The sequence below is a fragment of the Ursus americanus genome, chromosome 21 (assembly GCF_024610735.1).
Source record: "Ursus americanus isolate L20-20 chromosome 21, mUrsAme1.1.p, whole genome shotgun sequence".
NCBI lineage: Eukaryota > Metazoa > Chordata > Mammalia > Carnivora > Ursidae > Ursus > Ursus americanus.
In genome coordinates this window covers 40,263,846-40,285,118 of record NC_142147.1, presented here as the reverse complement: position 1 = coordinate 40,285,118, position 21,273 = coordinate 40,263,846, and the positions used below count along the sequence as shown (strand labels likewise).

Genomic DNA, 21,273 nt, shown 5'->3' with positions numbered 1-21,273 from the left:
AGTTTTCCATGCACAAGCTCCACATCCTTTATCCAATTATTAAATACTAGGGATGCCTCAGAGTTCTGTACTAAGCCAACTTCATGCTTTTTTCTCACAGGCCTACAAATCCCAGTCTAAACCTCTCTGCTTGCCTTTAGAATTACTTGTCCTTACTCTAATATTCCACAGGAATCTCAAATTGATTCTATCATCTTATTCTATCCTCTAACCAACACAAAACACACCTGCTTCCCACCTTACCCACCCCAGAGAATGGTACCCTGTTCATGCTGCTGCACAGCAGGAAACCAGGTATCATTTCTGATTCTTAATTGTTCCTCACCTTAAACATCCTAAGTCTTTTTTTTTTTTAAGATTTTATTTACTTATTTCAGAAAGAGGGAGAGAGAAAGCAAGCGAGCAGGAGTGAGGGGGGGAATCTTAAGCACACTCCCTGCAGAGCATGGAACCCAATGTGGGGCTCAACCTCATAACCCTGAGATCATGGCCTGAGCCAAAATCAAGAGTTGGACACTTGGGGCACACGGGGGGCTCAGTTCGTTAAGCGGCTGCCTTCAGCCCAGGTCATTATTACAGGGTCCTGGGATCGAGCCCTGCATCGGGCTCCTTGCTCAGTGGGAGCCTGCTTCTCCCTAGGCCAGCAGCTACCCTTGCTTGTTTTCTGTCAAATAAATAAATAAAATCTTAAAAAAAAAAAAGTTGGACAATCAACTGAGCTACCCAGGTGCCCTAAACATCCCAAGTCTTATTGAATCTACTTTTTCCCCACCCTCTACTGGGAATGCAGATAGGTTGTACTTCAGATTATTCTAGCATTGCACAACTTCAGAAGGCACTGTCCCATATTGATTACAATAGGAATATCAGGTCCTAGAATGGTGCACGGCATACCCTCTATATCCGATTCTACAGACCACCTTTTAATGGATTCCCATTGCCTTGGTCTAGCATCCTTCTTATGACTTGCATGATGTAGCCTCAGCTTATGTTTCCAGTCCTCTTTCCACTCTCCCCTTTAACAGGAATTATTTCAGTTTTCCAACCTGAGACCTTCTTTGTATATGTAGCATTCTTATCCACACCCCAATTCTTTAAAGTCTTGGGTTAAAATGTCACTTCCTTTGGAAAGCTTCTTTTGAACCCCCACACTAGGTCTAATAACAATGTCTAATAACACGGTCTAATAACAATGTTGAGCCTACTTAGTATTAAAGGTTCCAATGCATCTGATCTTAATGTCATAACACTCTGAATTTGATATTACTTGCTCAATGTTTGATTTTCCCTCTAAAGTGTGAATTACCTACAAAGAGCTGGGACCCTATTTTTTTTTAAATGTCTTTTTATTATATTATGTTAGTCCCTATTTTTAATCTTATTCACCACTTTACCTCCTATCAGAGTGGTAACCAGCACACAGCAGATGCTTAGTTACCTACTGAACAGACTGGAGATGTACTTTAGATTCTGTTGGCATCCAACTGTTGCTCAAACTGTAATGGTAATAGGTATGTGGACACGAGACTGGAAAATACTGTCACTATCCATAACAGAATTAAGTACATTTTAAGTATAACCAAAATCCATTTTCTAAAGAAAAGGCTATAATGAGGAAATAAATGCAACAGGTTTAAGAGTCAACCTCTAACATCTCTTACACCGAGGAAAAGAGAGGAAACGTAAACTGGAGGGAGTAGTAGGCTATTTGCTTAGGACAGTGGGACATATGCATGTTGGAAAGCAGACAGAGGAGCCAGGAAAAATCAAGATGCAGGGCAGAGAGAAAATACTGTTTGAAAACTAAGGTACAAAATTAAATTGGCAAAATATGGTGATAAAGAAAAAATTTTAAATGCAGCAAGACAAAACAAGACATTAACTTACAAGGGAAACCCCTTAAGGCTAGTAGGACATTTTTCAGCAGAAACTTTTCAAGCCAGAAGGGAGTGACATGATATATTCCAAGTGCTGAATGGGAAAAACCTGTGGCCAAGAATACTTTACCTGGCAAAGCTATTATTCTGAATAGGAGATAAAGATTTTCCCAAACAAAAAAGAAGTTCATGACCATTAAACCAGCCCTGCAAGAAATATTAAAGGTGACTTCCTTGAGTGGAAAGGAGAGACCAAAAGTGGCAGTATGAAAGTAGGAGGGGCGCCTGGGTGGCGCAGTCGTTAAGCATCTGCCTTCGGCTCAGGGTGTGATCCCAGCATTCTGGGATCGAGCCCCACATCAGGCTCCTCCGCTGGGAGCCTGCTTCTTCCTCTCCCACTCCCCCTGCTTGTGTTCCCTCTCTCACTGGCTGTCTCTGTCAAATAAATAAAATAAAATCTTAAAAAAAAAAAAAGTAGGAAACACAAAAGCAGCAAGAATGAATATTTCTGTAAAAAGTCAGTCAAGGAGCTCACAAAATATAAAGGATGTAAAATATAACATGTATCTAAAAGGTGTGGAGAAGAGGCATAAAGAAGATGTTTAAACTTAAACAACCATCAACTTAACTGCTATATGCAGAAGAGGTTATATACAAATCATATGGCAAAAACCACTAATAAATATGCAAGAAACAAACAAGAAAGAAATCCAAATGTATTACTAAAGAAAATCAGCAAGCCATTAAAGAGACAATGACAAAAAATGATCAGAGAAAATCTTCAGGAAAGACCACAAAAAATGAGAAACACTTGATGGAATGAACAGCAGGATGGAAGAAGCAGAGGAACGAATTAGTGACCTAGAAGACAGAGTAATGGAAAGTAATCAAGCTGAACAAAAGAGAAAAAAGAATTTGCAAAAATGAGGATAGCCTTAGGGAACTCAGTGACTCCACCAAACATAATTAACATTTGTATTATAGGAGTCCCAGAAGGAGGAGAAAGTGGGACAGAAAATTTATTTGAAGTAATAGCTGAAAACTTCCCTGAGGAAGGAAACATCTTCAGATCCAGGGGGCACAGAGAACTCCCACCAAAATCAACAAAAGCAGACCCACACCAAAACATACTGCAATTGAGCTAGCAAAATACAGTGATAAAGAAAAAATTTTAAAAGGTACAGGGGGCACCTGGCTGGTTCAGTCAGTAGACCATGTGACTCTCAATCTCAGTTTTGAGTTCAAGCCCCACATTCAGCATGGAGCCTACTAAAAAAAAATAAAAATAAAAAAAGACTAAGGTACAAGTGGAAAGAAAAAGTAGAAGAATTAACCTTTACTTAAAGAGATTTCTCTCAAATAGCTGGGGGGGGGGGGTCTGCACAAAGTGTGACTTTCCCTTGATAGGTCCATTTTGTCCAATGGCTTCAAACCTGTTAATAAACCCTTAAGGTCATCTGTTCAATAAGGATGGTAGGAATGTATTAGGAAGTTCAAGATAAGCTGAGAAACCTTCAAGTATCTACTATGATAAACTTGCAAGGGAGTAAAGGCAAAAGAACTAAAAAGACTTCTAAAAACAGATGTGAAGATCTAGCTGGACTATAATTAGAGCCAATTAAAACAATCTTGTAGATTTCTCTAGAAATATTCAGCAGGCAAATAATATATACTAATGAAGAGGGATTCGGCCAAGAATGAGAGGATTAGGGATACAAGAGTAATTCAGTACATGTCAAACTCCCAAAAATTTGAGCAGGAAAGGGATATAAGGGAAGATGAGAAACAGCAAGAACCAAAGGTCAGGTATAAGGAAAATCAATAAGTTCAGTGTAAGTGAGGGAAGGCAACCAAGAGTATATAAGTGAGTCTCTATTTTAATTCCTATGAAGATGCTATATTGATTTAGCATGAGTGCTAAAACTCTAAAGCGCAGGGACGCCTGCACGGCTCAGCTGGTTAAGCTACTGTCTTCAGGTGAGGTCATGATCCCAGGGTCCTGGGATCCAGCCCCATATCAGGCTCCCCGCTCAGCAGGGGAGTCTGCTTCTCCCCTTCCCCCTGGCTCATGCTCTCTCACTCACTCACTCTCTTTCAAATAAATAAATATAATCTTTAAAATTCCAAAACCTGCTTATCCTGATGACATCAATCAACTTATTAAGACAGCATTAGGCATAAAAAGCATATATTTCATGTACTATTTTAAAAACAAACAGAATAATAAACTATCCATAATTATAAAGAAAGTAAATCTAACCTTGGTAAAAAGTTTAACCGGATCATATCCAGTTGATTTAGCCCATTCCTTAGTGGAAATACGTTTAATGTCCCCATCTTCATTAGATGCTCTGGCTCTGGCCTCAGCTTCCATTGGTTCCCCTACAAAACAAACACCATTTTATTCTCAGCTATGATAAATGTAGAACTAAGCTCTCATCTACCTTTGGGGGGAAAAAAGAGTCATTCGTGGAAGTCACCTGCCCATGACACATTCTGAGTTCAAAGAGAAAGAAAAATAGTATGCTCATTGGCATCTTCTACCTCCGTTTCTGAAGGCCACATGTAGAACAGTTCAAAATATGGACCTGTAATCAGATCTGGAAACAACTCTCTGCTCTATTTACTACATTTGTGAAATTTCTGCACCTTGTCTTCACCAGTAAATGGGATGACGCATTTTTTAAACTACTGTTTTAAAGATTAAATAATCCACCTTAAACACATAATATACTAACACAAAACAGCAATTATTTTTTTCTCCTCTTATGCTATCAATATTCAGTTAGCAAAATAAAGGCAGTCCTCATCAAATAAGAGAACATATCCCAATCTACTCACAGGAAGCTTCAGGGTCAGCTCTGTCAGGGGATACTTCTTGATCAGCATCTTCTTCCCCAAACAACTGGCTACAATAAGAGCAGTAAGTATTTATGTTCAACAAAATATTCTGAACAAACGTTTACTTTTCCTACTTCCCCTCAAAACAACTAACCTGGAATCTTCCAAATCTTTGGGAGGAATGAGGAATAAACAATTGGCAGGCTAAATTTTAGTAGACCTGTATTTATTCCTATCATCTAGGCTCTGCAAACTCCTACGTTAAAATCTTTCAAGACACAGGTGAGCAGCTTTTACATTTTACTTGGGTAACATTCTAATGCCAGAATAATTGTGAAGTACACCTGCAGCTATCTAAACATTATTACACTTCTGCTACATGCTGGGCACCGATCTAGGTGTAAGAATAAGCAGTGAGTAAGACTATTTTTTCAGGGTAGTATATCTCTTTACTACTAAAACGCCTTCGGAAACAATATATTAACCAAGAATTCTCTTCTGTTAATCCAGTTATCCTAAAAACTATTTAATAATACTTACAAGAATATAATATTCCACCTTTCCTCAATACTAGACTTACAAGAAAGCTATCTTTTCAAAGGAATACTTTGCAGTTAAAAAAAAAAAATGAAAAGCTATCATCTCAAAGCTTCTCAAAACCCCTGATATACTTTACAAGAAAATGCCCACTTGTTTCCCAAGTCACTGTACCAATTTTCACCCCCACAACAGCATGTAAGAGTTCCTACCTATTCACCACTTCTCCAGACTTAACGTTTTGCCAAACTACTGAGTATAAAATAGTTATCTTGTGATTTTATTCTTAATTTTCCATGTTAGTCATGAAGTTAAACATATCTTCATTTGCTTATTGCCTATGTGGGTTTCCCTCTAAGTGAAAAAACGCCTGTTCATGTTATTTTGTCAGGTTGTCTATTTCTTGATTACAGGAATATATTCTAAGATCAGAATTTTTAGTTGACTTTGTTGCAAATATTTTCTCATACGCAATGTCTTTTGGCAAGAGATATTTAATTTGAATGAATCAACCCTTTCTTTTATGGTTAGCACTTTGTGCTATTGTTCCCTAAAGATTTTCCCCTATATTAGAAAGGTTTTTTCTGTTGACATCTAAATATTCAGTCCATCTGGACTTAATTTTTATATATTATTTAAAGTAGAGAATATAAGTTTCTTCCACATTGATAATGAATTCTCCTACCTTTTATTTAATCCCCTTTTTTATCTGGCATCTCTTATGCAACCTTGGTCATGAGCTCTGCATTGACCCAATGGTTTGTTTTTCTTTTCTTTTCTTTTTTTTTTTAAAGATTTTATTTATTTATTCGACAGATACAGAGACAGCCAGAGAGAGAGGGAACACAAGCAGGGGGAGTGGGAGAGGAAGAAGCAGGCTCACAGCAGAGGAGCCTGATGTGGGGCTCGATCCCACAACACCGGGATCACGCCCTGAGCCGAAGGCAGACGCTTAACCGCTATGCCACCCAGGCACCCCTGTTTTTCTATCTCTGTACCAGCAACACACTGTAAGTTACTTTTAGCTTATATTAAACCTTGACATCTATTAGCACACGTCACCTCAACCTACTCTTTTCCAGGAATGTTTAGGCCTTATTCTATAAATTTTATCATCAGCTGAACAAGTTCCAGCACAAACCCTGATGAGATTTTAATTGGAACTGCATTTGAATCTACAGATCAACTTGAAGACAAACGACACATACACAATTTTAAGACTTTCAATCCACAAACACATTCTTTCCTCTTATTTTATCCTTTTTATGTTCCAATGGTTACTATAATTTTCCATACTGGGTCTTATAAATCAAGATCAAGATTTATAAGTACCTGAGATATCAAGTACTTCATGTTTTTTGATGCTTTATAGTTATTTAATTACATGATTTTATAAGTGAGTTATCTATTTTTACACTTCCCAACTGTGTGATGCTGCATATAGAAATGCAATCTTTTAGTTGGCCATGCTGCTAAACTGTTATTATTTCTAATAATTTGTCTCTAGAGTCTCTGGAGCTTTTTATGCAGGTAACTATATTGTATGCAAACAACAGTTTTGTTTCTTCTTTTCTCAACTCTTCTCCTGTATTTCCTTTTTGTCTTATTGTGCAGGCTACCACTTCATTACAACACCAAGTAGAAGCAGCAACAATGGGCATCCTCATGCCAGCTCTGATTCCAAAGGGGACGATTTATAACTTTTGTCATTAAAAATAATGCTCCGTCTGGGTGGCTCATTCGATTGGACATCTGCCTTCGGCTTGGGTCGTGATCTCGGGGTCCTGGAATCAAGCCCTGCGTCAGGCTCAGCGGGGGTCTCCTCCTTCCTCTGCCCCTCCCCTCCATTCGTGTGCACGCTCTCTTTCAAATAAATTAAGGAATCTTTTAAAAAAATTTTAAAAATAATGCTTGTATTAAGTATATGAATGGCAAATAGAAGTCTCTAACTGTTGGGAGTAGGACTGTACAGATAGATAAGGGGAGGAAGCTAGCTGTAGTAATGGATTAGAGCTGCAGACACCAGCATGAATTCATGTTTAGCTTAATACACAGATGTGTTTATAAATTTGTGTATATATAAAGATTAGCATAGATATATTTTTTGCTCTGTTGGCTAAGAGGGCCTAAAAGATACAACACCTAACAGCATGCCAAACATTCAGATATTGGTTTCTAATGCCATTCTTCAATAAAAGGAACCAGGGCTCCACGGAGAAAGGTCTGATTCTACGGCAGGAAATAACATAATGAGCCTGGAACATCTAGTACCAAAACGCAAGGAACTGCTCCCCAAAACACCCCCACCCACATTGATGGCAGTGTGTCTAAGAGCAGAGAGCTAACAGAAGAGCTCCCAGTGGCCAAAGCTAGAACAATTTAAGCAAAAAATATACTACTGGACTTAACCCGAAGTATAAAATATATTCAATATGAATGCCTACTGATATAAACGGTGAATAAACCAACAGATGAGTGAGAAAAGGCAAACCTTCTAGACAGAAGAACTCTAATTTATGTAGATACTCTGCCCTCAAGGAAACACAGCTCCCATTCCTTAGGTGTGGGCTGCACAGAGTGACTTCCCTCCAAAGTGCATGGTACAATATAGAAGCGAGGGGTGGGGAGAGTAACTTTATAGTGGAGAAACCTGACAAACTACCTTAGTTACGTGATCCAACATTAACAGTTACAAAGCATGTCAATAACATATTTACTCTTCATATGATGTGATGAAAATGCCAACTTACCGACCTCTGTGATTTCCCTCCCAATAGCTCATAATGACAGTGTTAACATGAAAAAAAATTTCCCACAGGGCATCCTACAAAATACCTGACCAGCACTCCTCAAAATTATCAGGTCATCAAAAAGGAGGAAAGTCTGAGAAACTATCAGAGACAAAGGAGGCCTAAAGAGACATGACAACCAATGGTAATGTGGTATCACAGAACAGAAAAGGGACATTGAATAAAAACAAAGGACTCTCTGAATAAACTATGGACTTCAGTTAATAAACAAGGTTTTAATAGTGGTTCATTAGTTACTACATATGTCTCATACTAACGAACGATGTTAACAGAGCAAACTGGGCGGGAACTGTAATATCTTCAGTATTTCTGTAAATATGAAACTGTTCTAAAAAGTGAAATCTGTTAAAAAGAAAAATGTTTGCCAAATAATGCTTACAAAGTATATTTTTTTATGAATTTCATTGTTATACCATTATATGTATACTTTTCTGAGTGCATATACATTATAACTTAATAAAAAAATAAAGAAAACCAATGTTAGCTGTAGGTTTGTAAAAGGTTTTACCAGGTTAATAAAATGTTATTTTATTAAGAATTTTTGTCATGGGGGCGCCTGGATGGCTCAGATGGTTAAATGTCTGCCTTCGGTTTGGGTCATGATCTCCAGGTCTGGGATCGAGCCCCACGTAGGGCTCCTGGCTCAGTGGGGAGTCTGCTTCTCCCTCTCCCTCTGTCTCCCCCTTACCCCGTGCTCATGCTGTGTCTCTCTGTCTCAAATGAATAAATACATTCTTAAAATTTTTTTTTTTTTTTTTGTCATGAGGGGCGCCTGCATGGCTCAGTCAGTTAAGCGTCCAACTCTTGATTTCAGCTCAGGGTCGTAATCTCAGAGTCATGAGACTGAGCCCCACGTCGGGCTCTGCCTACCACTGCACACCATGGAGAATCTGCTACTCTCCCTCTGCCCCTCCCCCATGCTCTCACACGGCTGAGCATGCATGTGCTCTCTCTCAAATAAATCAATCTAAAAAAAAGTCTTGAAATTCTCCTTTTATTCCATAATGGCCTTAAGTGGTTTTGTTATCAAAGACATGATAGCCCCATAATGCAAACTAACAAGTATTCAAGTTTTTAAAAAATGCCTCCAGGACAATTTACTTGACATAATGATATCGTACTTTCAAATTCAGTGGAAATCACCAGTAAATTCACATAGGTTTGATGCATTATTCAGAATTCAAACCACTTACTAATTCCCCTAAGGTATAGTACTGTTCAGGCTTTTGATTTCTTTTTGAGTTTTTTTCCCCTAAGTTTTTTTCAATGAATGTATCCAGAAGCGCCCAGGTGGCACAGTCAGTTAAGGATCTGACTCTTGGGTTTCATTCAGTTCAGGTCCTGATTTCATGAGTCATGAGATCGAGCCCCTTATCTGGCTCCACACTCATCTGGCTCCACACTCAGTATGAAGTCTGCTTGAGATTCTCCCCCTTTCCCTGTGCCCCTCCCCTCTGTGCTAGCTCTCTAAAATAAAAAATAATAATAAAAAAAGAATTTACCCAGATCATTAAAAATTTCTGTTTACAGGCATGGTCTTTTTATTACCATCCTTCTGTTCTTTACTATCATTTAAATCTGTGCTGAGATTACATTCCCCATTTAGTTATTTATCTCTCCTTTTCATGACTGAACTCAAAGTATTTTTTCTTCTTATTTCAATTACATCCTTCTCACTAATTTCCTTGGAGTTTATCCTTTTTCGAACTTAATTTGGGTCCTTAGCTCATTAACGTTCATCTTTCTTCGTGTGTGTAAGCCTAGAACTTTTCTTCCAGCTGCCACATTCAATGTATCCAAGTTTCACACACAGTATTTTCATTATCATTACAAAGTACTTTTAACTTCCATTATTTCTTTTTTAACCAATGAATTACTTCTAAGTATGTTTTTTTTAATTCCAAATACACAGATTTGTATTCAATTAGTTCTATGTCTGTCTCCAAAATCAAGCTTCCTAAATAGTCCATGGTATATAACAGAAATGCATGAAATGTTGGCTCAATTTAGCATCAAGAAATATCACAAGAAAGTTACTGGAGCATCTCTGCCATATTTAAAAGAATATTCCTCATAAGTACAATCTCTCCAAGATATATAAATAAAAATGACCCCATTTCCCATTGTCCGTACTGAAAATACACCCAGAAATATGTATACTCTTACTTGAACAAATACTTTGCCCAAACGATGCAATGAATAGGTTCAGAAGGTGTGTTACGAATTGTACAGCCAGGAAAAGTTCTCTGGGTAGGTTTGGGATGACATTCATAACACTCAGTTACACCCTGCAAAATCAGAATAGGAGAAAAGTATTTACCCCATGATGGTGGTTTCTCAACATTTACAAAGTAGTATCATCATAAACATTCATTCATCTACATTCTAACTGGGTTTTATACTGTCAAAGAAATTTGACAATATCAGGGACTCCAAAATCCTTACTTTACAAACGAGGAATTGTAACAAATATGAATTCAATCAATCACGGTCACAACTAAGTCTAAGCCCATTCCTCGGACTTCTGGCCCAGTAAACACTTACAACAAGCCAAAAACAAAACAAAACACCACAATGCACCTGAATATCAAACATAAGTTTACCTCAATCACACTAAACAAAAGAAAAACCACTAGAAAGACAAACACCAGCTTTCTAACCAACTATCTCTCAAAGGTGTGGACCTCAAGTATTTAAGTATTATTCACAGCTTTACCTTATAATCTCCTAAAAATTAAGAAAACTCCAAGTAATTATTATTTTCAAGAACCACCTAGATACACAGAAAAATCCTAGACATTACCAAACAAAATACTCTTCGTTTTGTTGAGCTAGGGTTATATTTTTAATTTGCAATGTAAGGAATCCTTGAGAGAAGTCTATGGCACCTAAGACAATTTTTCAAAACCATCGAATGAACATTCCTCATTTCGGCAATTATCAAACTCAGTCTTAATACAAACCAGTACCTTAGGATCAGGTTAACGAGCAATGTCTTTCTAATAATGGTTCAAAGTACCAAAACCTGCAAACATCGTTTTAATATAAATGGCAGCAGATCCAGGATTTTCTCCATATCATTTCTGGTGTCCTTTCAATAAACCTTCCTGGGGGCAGCCATATGACAAGCAGTCATCCCTCAAATCACAGTGGAAAAGAGAACTACTGCTGTGACCTATGAAGAGACTCTGAAGGACTCCACTGATTTAACTAAATTTAATACACATTGATATTTACAACAGTCTTTGCAAAAGGATACTAAATAAGCTTCCAAGAGTAGCATTTATCAGCTAAAACAAAGAAGCAGAGCCACAATTTCCAACATGGGTAAACAGCCAAATAATGGACAAAAGTAGCAAATTTTAAGTGGAGTGTAATTCGACTTTTGGTTTCAAAACCGAGAAAATGACTCTTCAAATGTATCTATGTTTAATTTCCTAAAAGAACTAAAAGAAAAAAGATCACAATGCTGAATTTAATAAACTGGGTTATGAGTCCACAGGCATTTACTTGCTCTATTGTTTTCTAGTTTTCTCTAAACGTTTGAAATACTTCACAAATACACGAAAAATTTTCAAAGTACTCTTCAAATCTATTAAGTCCAACTTCAGAAAAAAAGTAACATTGCAGGAGGCTGTTTCATCATATATCAACTATCGCATAACATGTAGTTTCATAGCTACAAAGAATTTTAAAAGGCAATGTCATTATGCTTATCAGTCTAATAATTTTAACATATAAGCTACAGAAGCAAAGTAGCACAGAGCTAAAAAAAAACCTCTGCCTATATTCTTTGTATTACCTTTACAGTATCTAAGTTTTATCAGAGCACAAAAATCCCTACATCTTGGATGCTGACCAGCCCACATCACATAAACCCAAAGTTTACTTCTCCCCTCCTTAAGGTCCCAAATAAATATTTGCGAAGTAAAAAAACTTACTTTACCTTTTTGATGGTAGTTACTTGCCCAAGGTAACCAGCAGTTCCACTCTCAATAAGAGGAACATCAGCTGCCAGACACATCCTATTAACATGGTTGCGGGCAGCTGGAAGAAAAATACTAGTCAGCAGGAGTTTACGGGGAAGAAAAAAATCAGTTACTTTTAATTAGGATAACATTTACCCAAACTGTTTTTTAAAAATTTTTATGCAATTTTCTTATAGCTATGACCAGAGTAATAAAACTGTTACACTTAAGAGACATTCACTAGCGAAGTGCCAAACATAAGGAATTTATATCACAAATTTACCCTTATAAGTAATTTTTCTAAAGTGTCACCTTTCTCTTCTGTTGCTGTGCTTACACTCTATTAATCTTGGCTAAAACACTTTCAATGTATTCTGAGTCCTCACTATCATTCTAATAAAATTATCAGGTACCACATGAAGTGAATGGAGAATGTGGAATATCAACTTGGAACTATTAAGGCAGTCTAAGGCAAGGGGAATAAAGACAAGTCTAGTTAATTAAAAAGTCATTCTGGGATGCCTGGGTGGCTTAGCCGGTTGAGTACCCGAATCTTGATTTCGGTCAGATGATGACCTCAGGGTCATGGGATTAGGCTGTGTCGGGCTCCATGCTCAGCACAAGGTCAGCTTGACTATCTCTCTCTCTCTCTGCCCTCCCCTCTCACTCACGCATGCACTCTCTCTCTCTCAAATAAATAAATAAAATCTTTTAAAAAAACCCTTCCTCATGCTACTTTGTGTTTTTTCTTTGGTATTTCTTTTTTTTTTTAAAGATTTTATTTATTTATTTGACAGAAATAGCGACAGCCAGCGAGAGAGGGAATACAAGCAGGGGGAGTAGGAGAGGAAGAGCAGGCTCCCAGCAGAGAAGCCCGATGTGGGGCTCGATCCCAGAACTCCGGGATCACGCCCTGAGCCGAAGGCAGGCGCTTAACCGCTGTGCCACCCAGGCGCCCCTTTCTTTGGTATTTCTGCATCAAAATGGTTACAAGCCACTCCACAAATGTTGTTTTACATGTAGAACAATGACTGGCTATACAACACTTGATTATAAGAAACATTACCCCCTACTGTGGAAAGCTTAAATGGTCTAAAATGTGTACATCTAAATAGAATCTGGTCTGTTATCTTCCGGCACCGCCTGTACCTAAAATAATTCAAGATCCATGGCATCTATACTAACTTTGATATCCTCTTGCCCCATTCTTAAAACAGTGGTTTACAGCCCTGATCGCACTTAAGAATCGTGTGGGAAATTCTGAAAAAATATGATGTTCAGGCGCCATTCAGAGAGTCTGACTTAACTGGTCTTGAGACGAGATGAGATGTGAGACACAGGCACTGATATTTCTTAGATCTCCAAGTAAATGAAGGAAGTCACACTGTGCTTAAGTGATGGGATACTCTGAAACAAGCACACACCCACATACCATATGTAGTCACCCCCTTTAGAGATTTTAACAACTTCTATATTCACGTTTTGGTAGAACAGAGGAGTATATGATAGCTAAATTCCTGCCTGAAACCAGTTCTAGTTAAAATTACAATCAACTGGCAAATTTTAAACCTAACCTCTAGATGTAACTCATTAGGAAATACTTTAAACAGTCTTGTTATGGGGGAAGGGAAACACTTAGAAATTAAATGTATTAAAATAATCTCACCTCTGTTATCTAAAGCATTCATAACCAATATAAATTGCCGAAAAAATTCCACATTATAGTCAGGGCTACAAAACAAAACAAAACAAAACAAAAGTCACCAAAATGACTGACCTTACACCTGATCTTCACAGCAGAATACACGGTCCTAAAGAGCATACTAGCGTAACAGTACAAAAATAATTGGTATTAGGGGTATCATATTATAGGCTTGACTTTCTCGAAACACCATGGCAGATTTCAAAGAAATAATTTCCCCTTAATCCCTGTGACTAGATATCCTTTTTGGTCAGCAATCTAGAGCCCAAGAGCAGGATCTCAAACTGGCAGAAAGATGGCATGACTTCACCAGTCCCACCAGGCCTTCTCTGGGCAGCCTGGGAACATACAAAGAACACATTCCCAGGATCTGCCTGGCCTCTGGCTTCACCTCACATGGTCAGGATCAGGCAGGGTTCAGGCCTCTAGGGTCCCCGCTTTTAGCAGCACTAGGAAAGCAACACAGTTGGTAAGGGGGTTATAGAGCTATAGGAAGATTTGCAGAGCAAACATCCAGAAATAAAAAAAACTGGACATACAAATTTCCTGAGAAAGTATAAGACTTTCTCTAATTCCAGACTCAAACAAGAAGTCATTGTTTCTAATGCCATGTACTTGTAAGTTAGACAACAACTATAAAGGATAATTTAGACCCAGGGTTCCTTTGTTCTAACACTTCCAAAATTACATATTTACTGTATCTTTACTGAGATCAGAGCATGTTTATGTACTTTGAAAACTATGGCCCCGTCACAATTCCTAGTGTTATATTACAGAAGTCACAGTCCAAATAAACAAATTATTTTGGGAAGGAACCTTTTAAACTGAAAAAGACCACAGCTGAAATCAATCAGAAGAGCAATATATTTAGAAGTCTGAATCATCACATATAAGGATTTTTCATAGTTTATCTTTAAAACAAAAATATAAGGCACTTTATAAGTTTCCAAATAACTTACTTAAAGTATTAAAATATCTTACCTCTTATCTAACTCATTTAAACCATATACATAAACTGTTAATAAAACTCAACTTATTATATGGGCACAAGGCTACCACATTTTAATTTTTGTAGAAAAATCATTTTTTCTTTTCTAAGTTTTTATTTAAATTTCAGTTAGTTAACATACAATATAATAGTTATTTAGTGATTCAACACTTATATACAACTCCTGGTGTTCATCACAAGTGCCCTCCTTAATCTCATCACATATTTTACCCATCCCCCACCAACCTCCCCTCTGGTAACCATCAGTTTGTTCTCTACAGTTAGGATAGAAAAATCATTTTTAAAAAGCAGAATGACTTCAAACTCCTGTATCTGACTAATAAAAATACCTAATGCTTTCAAAGTTTAATTCACAACAAACACAATTTTGCAACATAATAATCAGAACATACTTCATGATGCTGTCATGGTAGGCTATGATATTAGCTTTTGGGTAAAACTGCAGTACACTTTCTTTGGCAACCTGGAAAAACAAACAACACCAAATTACTAATTTACTAAATAGCTACAACATTTCCCTCTGTAAGTTCCCTTCAAGTTTATTTATGGCACACAACACTGCCGTTTCACCTACTTATACACATCCTATTTATATTAAAAACTAAAGAAATATAAAAATGTGACAAAATTTCATTAAGATTAAACTATACACATATTTATAAAATAACAGGAGAGCTGGCCCCTTCCCTTGTAGACCTCTACATGAATGGCAAGCTTCAACAAAAATAGAAAAAGCAGTAACTAAGTGTAATTCATTCATTCGTTCAACACTTACTGAGTTCTTCTATGCACCAGGATCTGCACGAAGCACTTGGTAAGCCAAGTGACATTAATCGATACAGATAAACAGAACTACAAACTAATATAAATGATACACAGAAAAAGTACAAGCTATAGGGGCATGCTACTCTTGATCTCAGGGTTGTGAGTTTGAGCCCCACGTTGGGTGTAGAGATTACTTAAATAAGTAAAAAAATTTTAAAGAGAAAGAAAAGAAAAAATAGAACTTGTTATGAGAGGAAGGTCCGACTTAGTCTACGAGGTTTATTCAGAGTGTGTCCCTAGAGAAGAAAGCCAAAATTTGAAAACTAAAAAGGAGAAGAGTGGGAGTTTGCCAAAAAGGTTGGGAGACCAAAGTAAAAAGATGTTTTAAGACCCTGAATCAAGATGGAACATTCAAGGAACTAAAGAAAAGATCAAGGTGGCTACAATCTCCGGGAAAGCCACCCTTTTAGAAAAAGAGCAACAAGAGCAGAGGCTGTAGCTTCTCTTGCCCTCAGATACAGTAGTCAACCTCTAAGAAACACAACAACGCTCATCCTAAGCAAACACATCAGAAATTTAAATATGAAGGGGACACCATTTACAGGATTGAGTAGCGCACATCTATTTCCTCAGCATACCAAAACAGGAGCATGTAGTCTTTAATCCTTTACATCTTTATTCTTCACAATCTCTCAAGTAAAAAGTGGTGGCTTCCCCCATATTCTCCCTCCTACTGAAGAGTCCCAGTTAATCTGATATCATAAAGAGAAGGTCCACCAAAGTGCAGAAATATTAATGAATAAACAGAAATAGTATAAGAAAAATAAAGTTACCTGGGCCTTTGATCTTCCAACATGTTTCTTTTGAAACAAAAACTGCCTGTTGAGGTTGCTGACATCGATAGTATCCAGATCAATCTACAAGTGCATAAACCCCAGATAAATCACACACTTTCTGGTATGTCTGTGCGACATCACTATCCTCAGCATCCATAACCCAAAACATTTGCTATTTGTTACATTAGCAGAGAAAACGGTTTTCATTTTCAACCAGTAACACCAAAATTAATATTAAACTGATAAAAATAATTTAACACATATTTTTAAAAACTCAGGATTTAATTTCAGATAACTTTCTCAAAAATATTCTAGAAAAGATGCATTTTTTTTGTTTAATCATCCTGGCAAGTACGTTTGGAAATTCCCTAAATGGCATAGAAGTATATGTGTCTATTGAAAATACATATATAATTCATTTATCTACCAATCTAATTAATTACTCCTTCAAATCCAATATATTAGATTTAACTGTGACTTGTTTTTCTTAAATGATACTTTGCAGAGTTACTGAATTTTTGCTGCTTTAGTTCAAGTCTTCATCTACACACAACTCCATTTACAATTATTATTACCTAAGGGCTGTTAAAGGAAATGTCTACACGAGGTTAAAAAAGTGTCACATTTTAAGTTTTATCTAATTGCTGCTTAAAAATAAACATAAAAGAATGACTAAAGATTTTCATTCCATTTCAATAAATTTATATGAAGAGTAATCTCAAACGTTCTAATTGTGAAACATCTTAACAGTTTTGGTTATAATTTCTGGAAATCATTATATAACCACCTAAACATTTTCTATTTGTACTTTACACATTTATTACAAAAATTAAATCAAATAAAAAAGAATCAGCATTTATTTTTCAGGTGCCCAATCCACTGTCTTGTCTATTACAAAAACGGTTCTTTTAAACATGCACTAGTAGTTACCACCTAAGGCACAATCCTATCTGGATCTGCAGTACAGAACTGGATGGGAAGACTAACCTTTTAACAGCCAAAGAAAAACGTGTAAATTCTTTTCCCTCCAGTCACTCATTTATTAGTTCAGTCCGCCACTTCCACTTTTCTTTTCCATTCTATGCTTCCACTACACCTTAAGACAATTTAAACTCACATCCAAATTCCTAACATTAAAAAGTTTAATAGAAATAATTTTAAATTACAGCCACTGTACATGAGTGCCAAAGTTAAAATCTTTAACGACATAAGTGAGTGTATCTACGGAGATAACACTGACAGTCACGCAAACTGTACCCACAGAGGAGCGCGAGCCCCAAAGGAGTCCTACCACTTGCTTCGTGACCCAAGTAAGTTACTAAAACCCCTCTAAATTTCACTTTCCTTCTCATCTGTTAAAAAAGTGGGATGAAAATGGCGTTTGCAACCTTACGGTGGTAGCGAAGATTAGATGCGTTAATGCAAGTTAACCGCTCAGAACTGCGCCGGGCTCGGGACAAGCGCTCAGTATGTATTGGCTCCTATTACCGCCACCCTCTGCTCTGGACCAGTATTTCTGAGTTAAGAGAGACCGCCGAAATGAAGTCACAACATCCACGAGACTCAAACAATCATCTCCTGCCTCCCACTACAGCTGGGGAACTGCTCGGAAGCGTAAAGACACGAGGCCGCTTCCACAGCCTAGAGCCGCCACAAATTGGCGCTGCCAGGGAGGCTGGGGGCGGCCGCGCAGCGCGACGCCCTGAAGACCCCGGCCCGCGGCCTCTCTGGCGTCCCGAGCGGACCGGGCGTGCAGCGAGGCCCGCTCCGACCCCGCCGAAGAGCGCCCTCTCCGCAGGCAGCCACGACCCCGGGGCTTCCAGGCCTGCTGCCGCCGCCCCCGCCACCTCAACTCTGGTCCCGACCTCCGGAGCCCGAGCCCCCGGCCCCGGCAATACGGCCCGCCATTCAGCCCGCGCGCACGCCTGGCCCTCACCAGGTCGATGTGGGAGAAGCCGGTGAGCACGAGGTTCTTGAGGAGCTCGCAGCCGATGCCGCCCGCGCCCACCACCAGCACCCGGCCCCCGGCCACGGCGTCGGCCAGCTCCCGGGGTAGTCCCCGCGACAGTGCCATGGCGGGACGACCACGAGCCGCGGCGGAGGCGGAGGCGCGAGAACTGAGCCGCGGCCGGAAGCAGGTGGGGGAAGGGCGGCCCAGCTTCCGTTCCTGCGCACTGCGGCCGCCAGTTGGCGCCGAGCGGGCGACGCCCGGGACCTGTGAAGTGGAACTCCTGGGTCCAGGCTGGGCTTTGCGCGAAGGAGCTCCCACACCTCCCGCTGTACTCTAGCCCAGTCGTGTTTTTCACAGACGCGCAAAGAACCGCAGTGTGGCGTTAGAAAACCTTAGGGCCACCTTTTAGCCTGGGGTTTGAACTCCCAGCCGGGGCTTACAGGTTAAAAACTAGATGCGCCTGTATGTAAAGAGCTCTTACGACTTAACAAGAAAACAAATGTCACCCAAACAACAGAGGCCAAGGATGTGAACAGGCACTCACAAAGAAAATGAACAATAGGATCAATAAACAAAATTCAATCAAAGAAATGTAAAATAGTACTTAAATCATTTTCACTTAAGCCAGCAAAAGAAACAGTGTAACATTCCGTGTGGTCAAGAGATAAACAAGCATTCCCACTGCTGTAAGGATTCTAAAGCAAAGCTTTTCTAGAGGATGTTAAAAGATAAACTGAGGCATATTTAAAAATTTTTGTTTATTTGAGCAAAACTCGATTCAAATTGGGCAGCATTCCAGCTAGGAGATTAAAAAAAAAAAAAAAAGCTCTGAGGAGCTGTACAAAATGAAAAGCTTTCATGGCTAGAAGGGAGAAGGAGCAAAGAAATTATACAAAAGTGGGGTGGTTATTGCAAGGTTACTTACCTTTTTAAATTTTTAAATATTTATTTAAGTAACCTCTACACACAATGTGGGTCTCAAACTCACATCCTGAGATCAAAAGTCACATACTCTTTTGACTGAGCCAGCCAGGCACCCCTGATCAGGCAATTCCTGATTGACTGGTTTAAGATTCCATTTCTGCAAAAGCCCTAACCGTAATTAAGTCTCTGCTTGGTGATGTGAGGCTTAGCCTAACCAACTCCATTTTGGGCTTGTCTTTTTTTTTTTTTTTTTAAACGAGGGTAATTTGGAAATATGATTAAAAAATCCTCACAATATGTTAAATAAAAGATACAAAACTATTTGTATGATTAAATTTTGTAAAAACAAAAATATATTAAAAAGTAGGAAGAAAACCACAGTTCATATTTTTGTGTATCTGTGTGTGATGGAATCGTGATAATTTTTTTTTCTTCTTTAGCCTTTTCTGTATTTCCAGATGATCATGCTCCTCAAAGAAAATGCTAATTCTAAAATCAGAAAAAATGATCCCAAACACTAAAAAGAAAGATAATTATGTAATGTGATAGAGGTCCTTAAAGAAGAAACAAAAGGCTAAAAATGGAGTCACTTGTGCTAAACCAAGAGTTAATACCTAACCTAACTGCAGTTTCATCTTTTCCCAGGAGTGGAATTTTAAACCAATCTGTCTGGAATTTCCTGGTCAGCACTAGTGATTTAATCTGCCTGATAAGACCCTTGTAAGGTTAGATAACCTTGCCTGAAATAATCTACTCTTCTAACTTCCTGTCCCACCATCCTTCTGCCAAAAAACACCTCCCATTTTGAACACCTCAGAACTCTTTTCTACTTGCTAGATGGGATGCTGTCAGACTCATGCATCATTGAATAAAGCCAGTTAGACCTTCAAACTCAATCAGTTGAATTTTGGTTTTTGACATGCTAAATATTGCTACAACAGCAATCATATTAAAATATGTAAATATATGAAGGTAATATATTGCACACTTTAAATTTACACAATGTTATGTGTCAAATATATTCAGTAAGAAAAAGGTATTTAAAGAGAAAAGGTAAAGAGAGAAAACGGAGGAAAATGCTTTTGACTTCTGTCATCTTTCTCATCAGCTGCTTGGTTCACCAACCACACACCAAACTGGTCTGGTCTATGAAAAAATACTCAGGCTGCTGTCCTGAGGCATGAGTGCAGGAAGAGCCAGAGTGCTCCCTTGGGGGGGAGAGGGCACCCCTGTACAGTGGGCTGCTGATGTCCCTTCCCTACATAGGGCTGGCTTTTACAAAGACCCCATCCAGGCAGTTAGTTAAATCTAAAGGAGGCCCTTCCCAGGATGCTGATCTTAGTTATCCCTCTGGACACTTAGTGCATGGGAGCCACCTTTCTTGGCTTCTCTCCTGCCTCCCTTCTCTTCCTCTAGGCCGGGCTGGGCTACGTAATTCTGAAGGCCTTTGCTTTTCTTGGTGGATTTGTGTGTATGAGTGTGAGTATAAAGTGTAAAATGCTTGTCCACCTTAACAAATTCAAATAAGATACAAGTGCAGGAAGTGAAAGCTCAAAGTCCCACCCATACCTAATCCTACTCCTCCAGGACCCTTGATGGCCTTTGTCTTTTTATTTTTTTAAGTAATCTCTACACCCAAAGAGGGGCTCAAACTCACAACCGAGAGATAAAGACTCACACACCCAGGTGCCCCCCCTTGTCCTTCTTGATCTATGTCTCCTACATAACAATATGCAGTTTTTCATTCATTCATGCATTCAATTCCTTTGGTTTTATTTATTTAAATAATCTCTACACCCAACGTGGGGTGGGGCTAGAACTCAAGAATCCCATGCTCTTCTGACTGAGCCAGTCAGGTACCCCTGCAGTTTTACATTTAAATGGGTTCACACTGGACTTATTTTCTCATTATCTTGTTTCCCCTACGATAGATGATATATAACAACCTTACCCTTATTTGCTGTGCTTTGCTTGGTAACTTCCTGTGACTGGTTCTGTGCACCCCACAACATCTTTACCTTCTGCTGAAGGTGGTATTTGAGGTAATAGCGTG

At 38.6% G+C, this 21,273-nt stretch overlaps 1 protein-coding gene across 1 annotated transcript in view; it reads right to left on the bottom strand.

The window, feature by feature from the left end:
- UBA2 (ubiquitin like modifier activating enzyme 2) overlaps positions 1 to 18,486 on the bottom strand; it is a 37,507-nt gene extending 19,021 nt beyond the window's left edge. Inside the window, exons 1-8 of the mRNA XM_045796198.2 lie at positions 18,282 to 18,486; positions 16,343 to 16,426; positions 15,137 to 15,207; positions 13,700 to 13,764; positions 12,012 to 12,112; positions 10,232 to 10,353; positions 4,719 to 4,786; positions 4,138 to 4,259 (exon numbers count right to left, since the gene is read on the bottom strand). Coding sequence (XP_045652154.1) covers positions 4,138 to 4,259; positions 4,719 to 4,786; positions 10,232 to 10,353; positions 12,012 to 12,112; positions 13,700 to 13,764; positions 15,137 to 15,207; positions 16,343 to 16,426; positions 18,282 to 18,419 — 771 coding nt within the window. The 5' untranslated portion in view covers positions 18,420 to 18,486. The remainder of the gene's footprint in view (positions 1 to 4,137; positions 4,260 to 4,718; positions 4,787 to 10,231; positions 10,354 to 12,011; positions 12,113 to 13,699; positions 13,765 to 15,136; positions 15,208 to 16,342; positions 16,427 to 18,281) is intronic.
- Between the last annotated feature and the right edge of the window lie 2,787 nt (positions 18,487 to 21,273).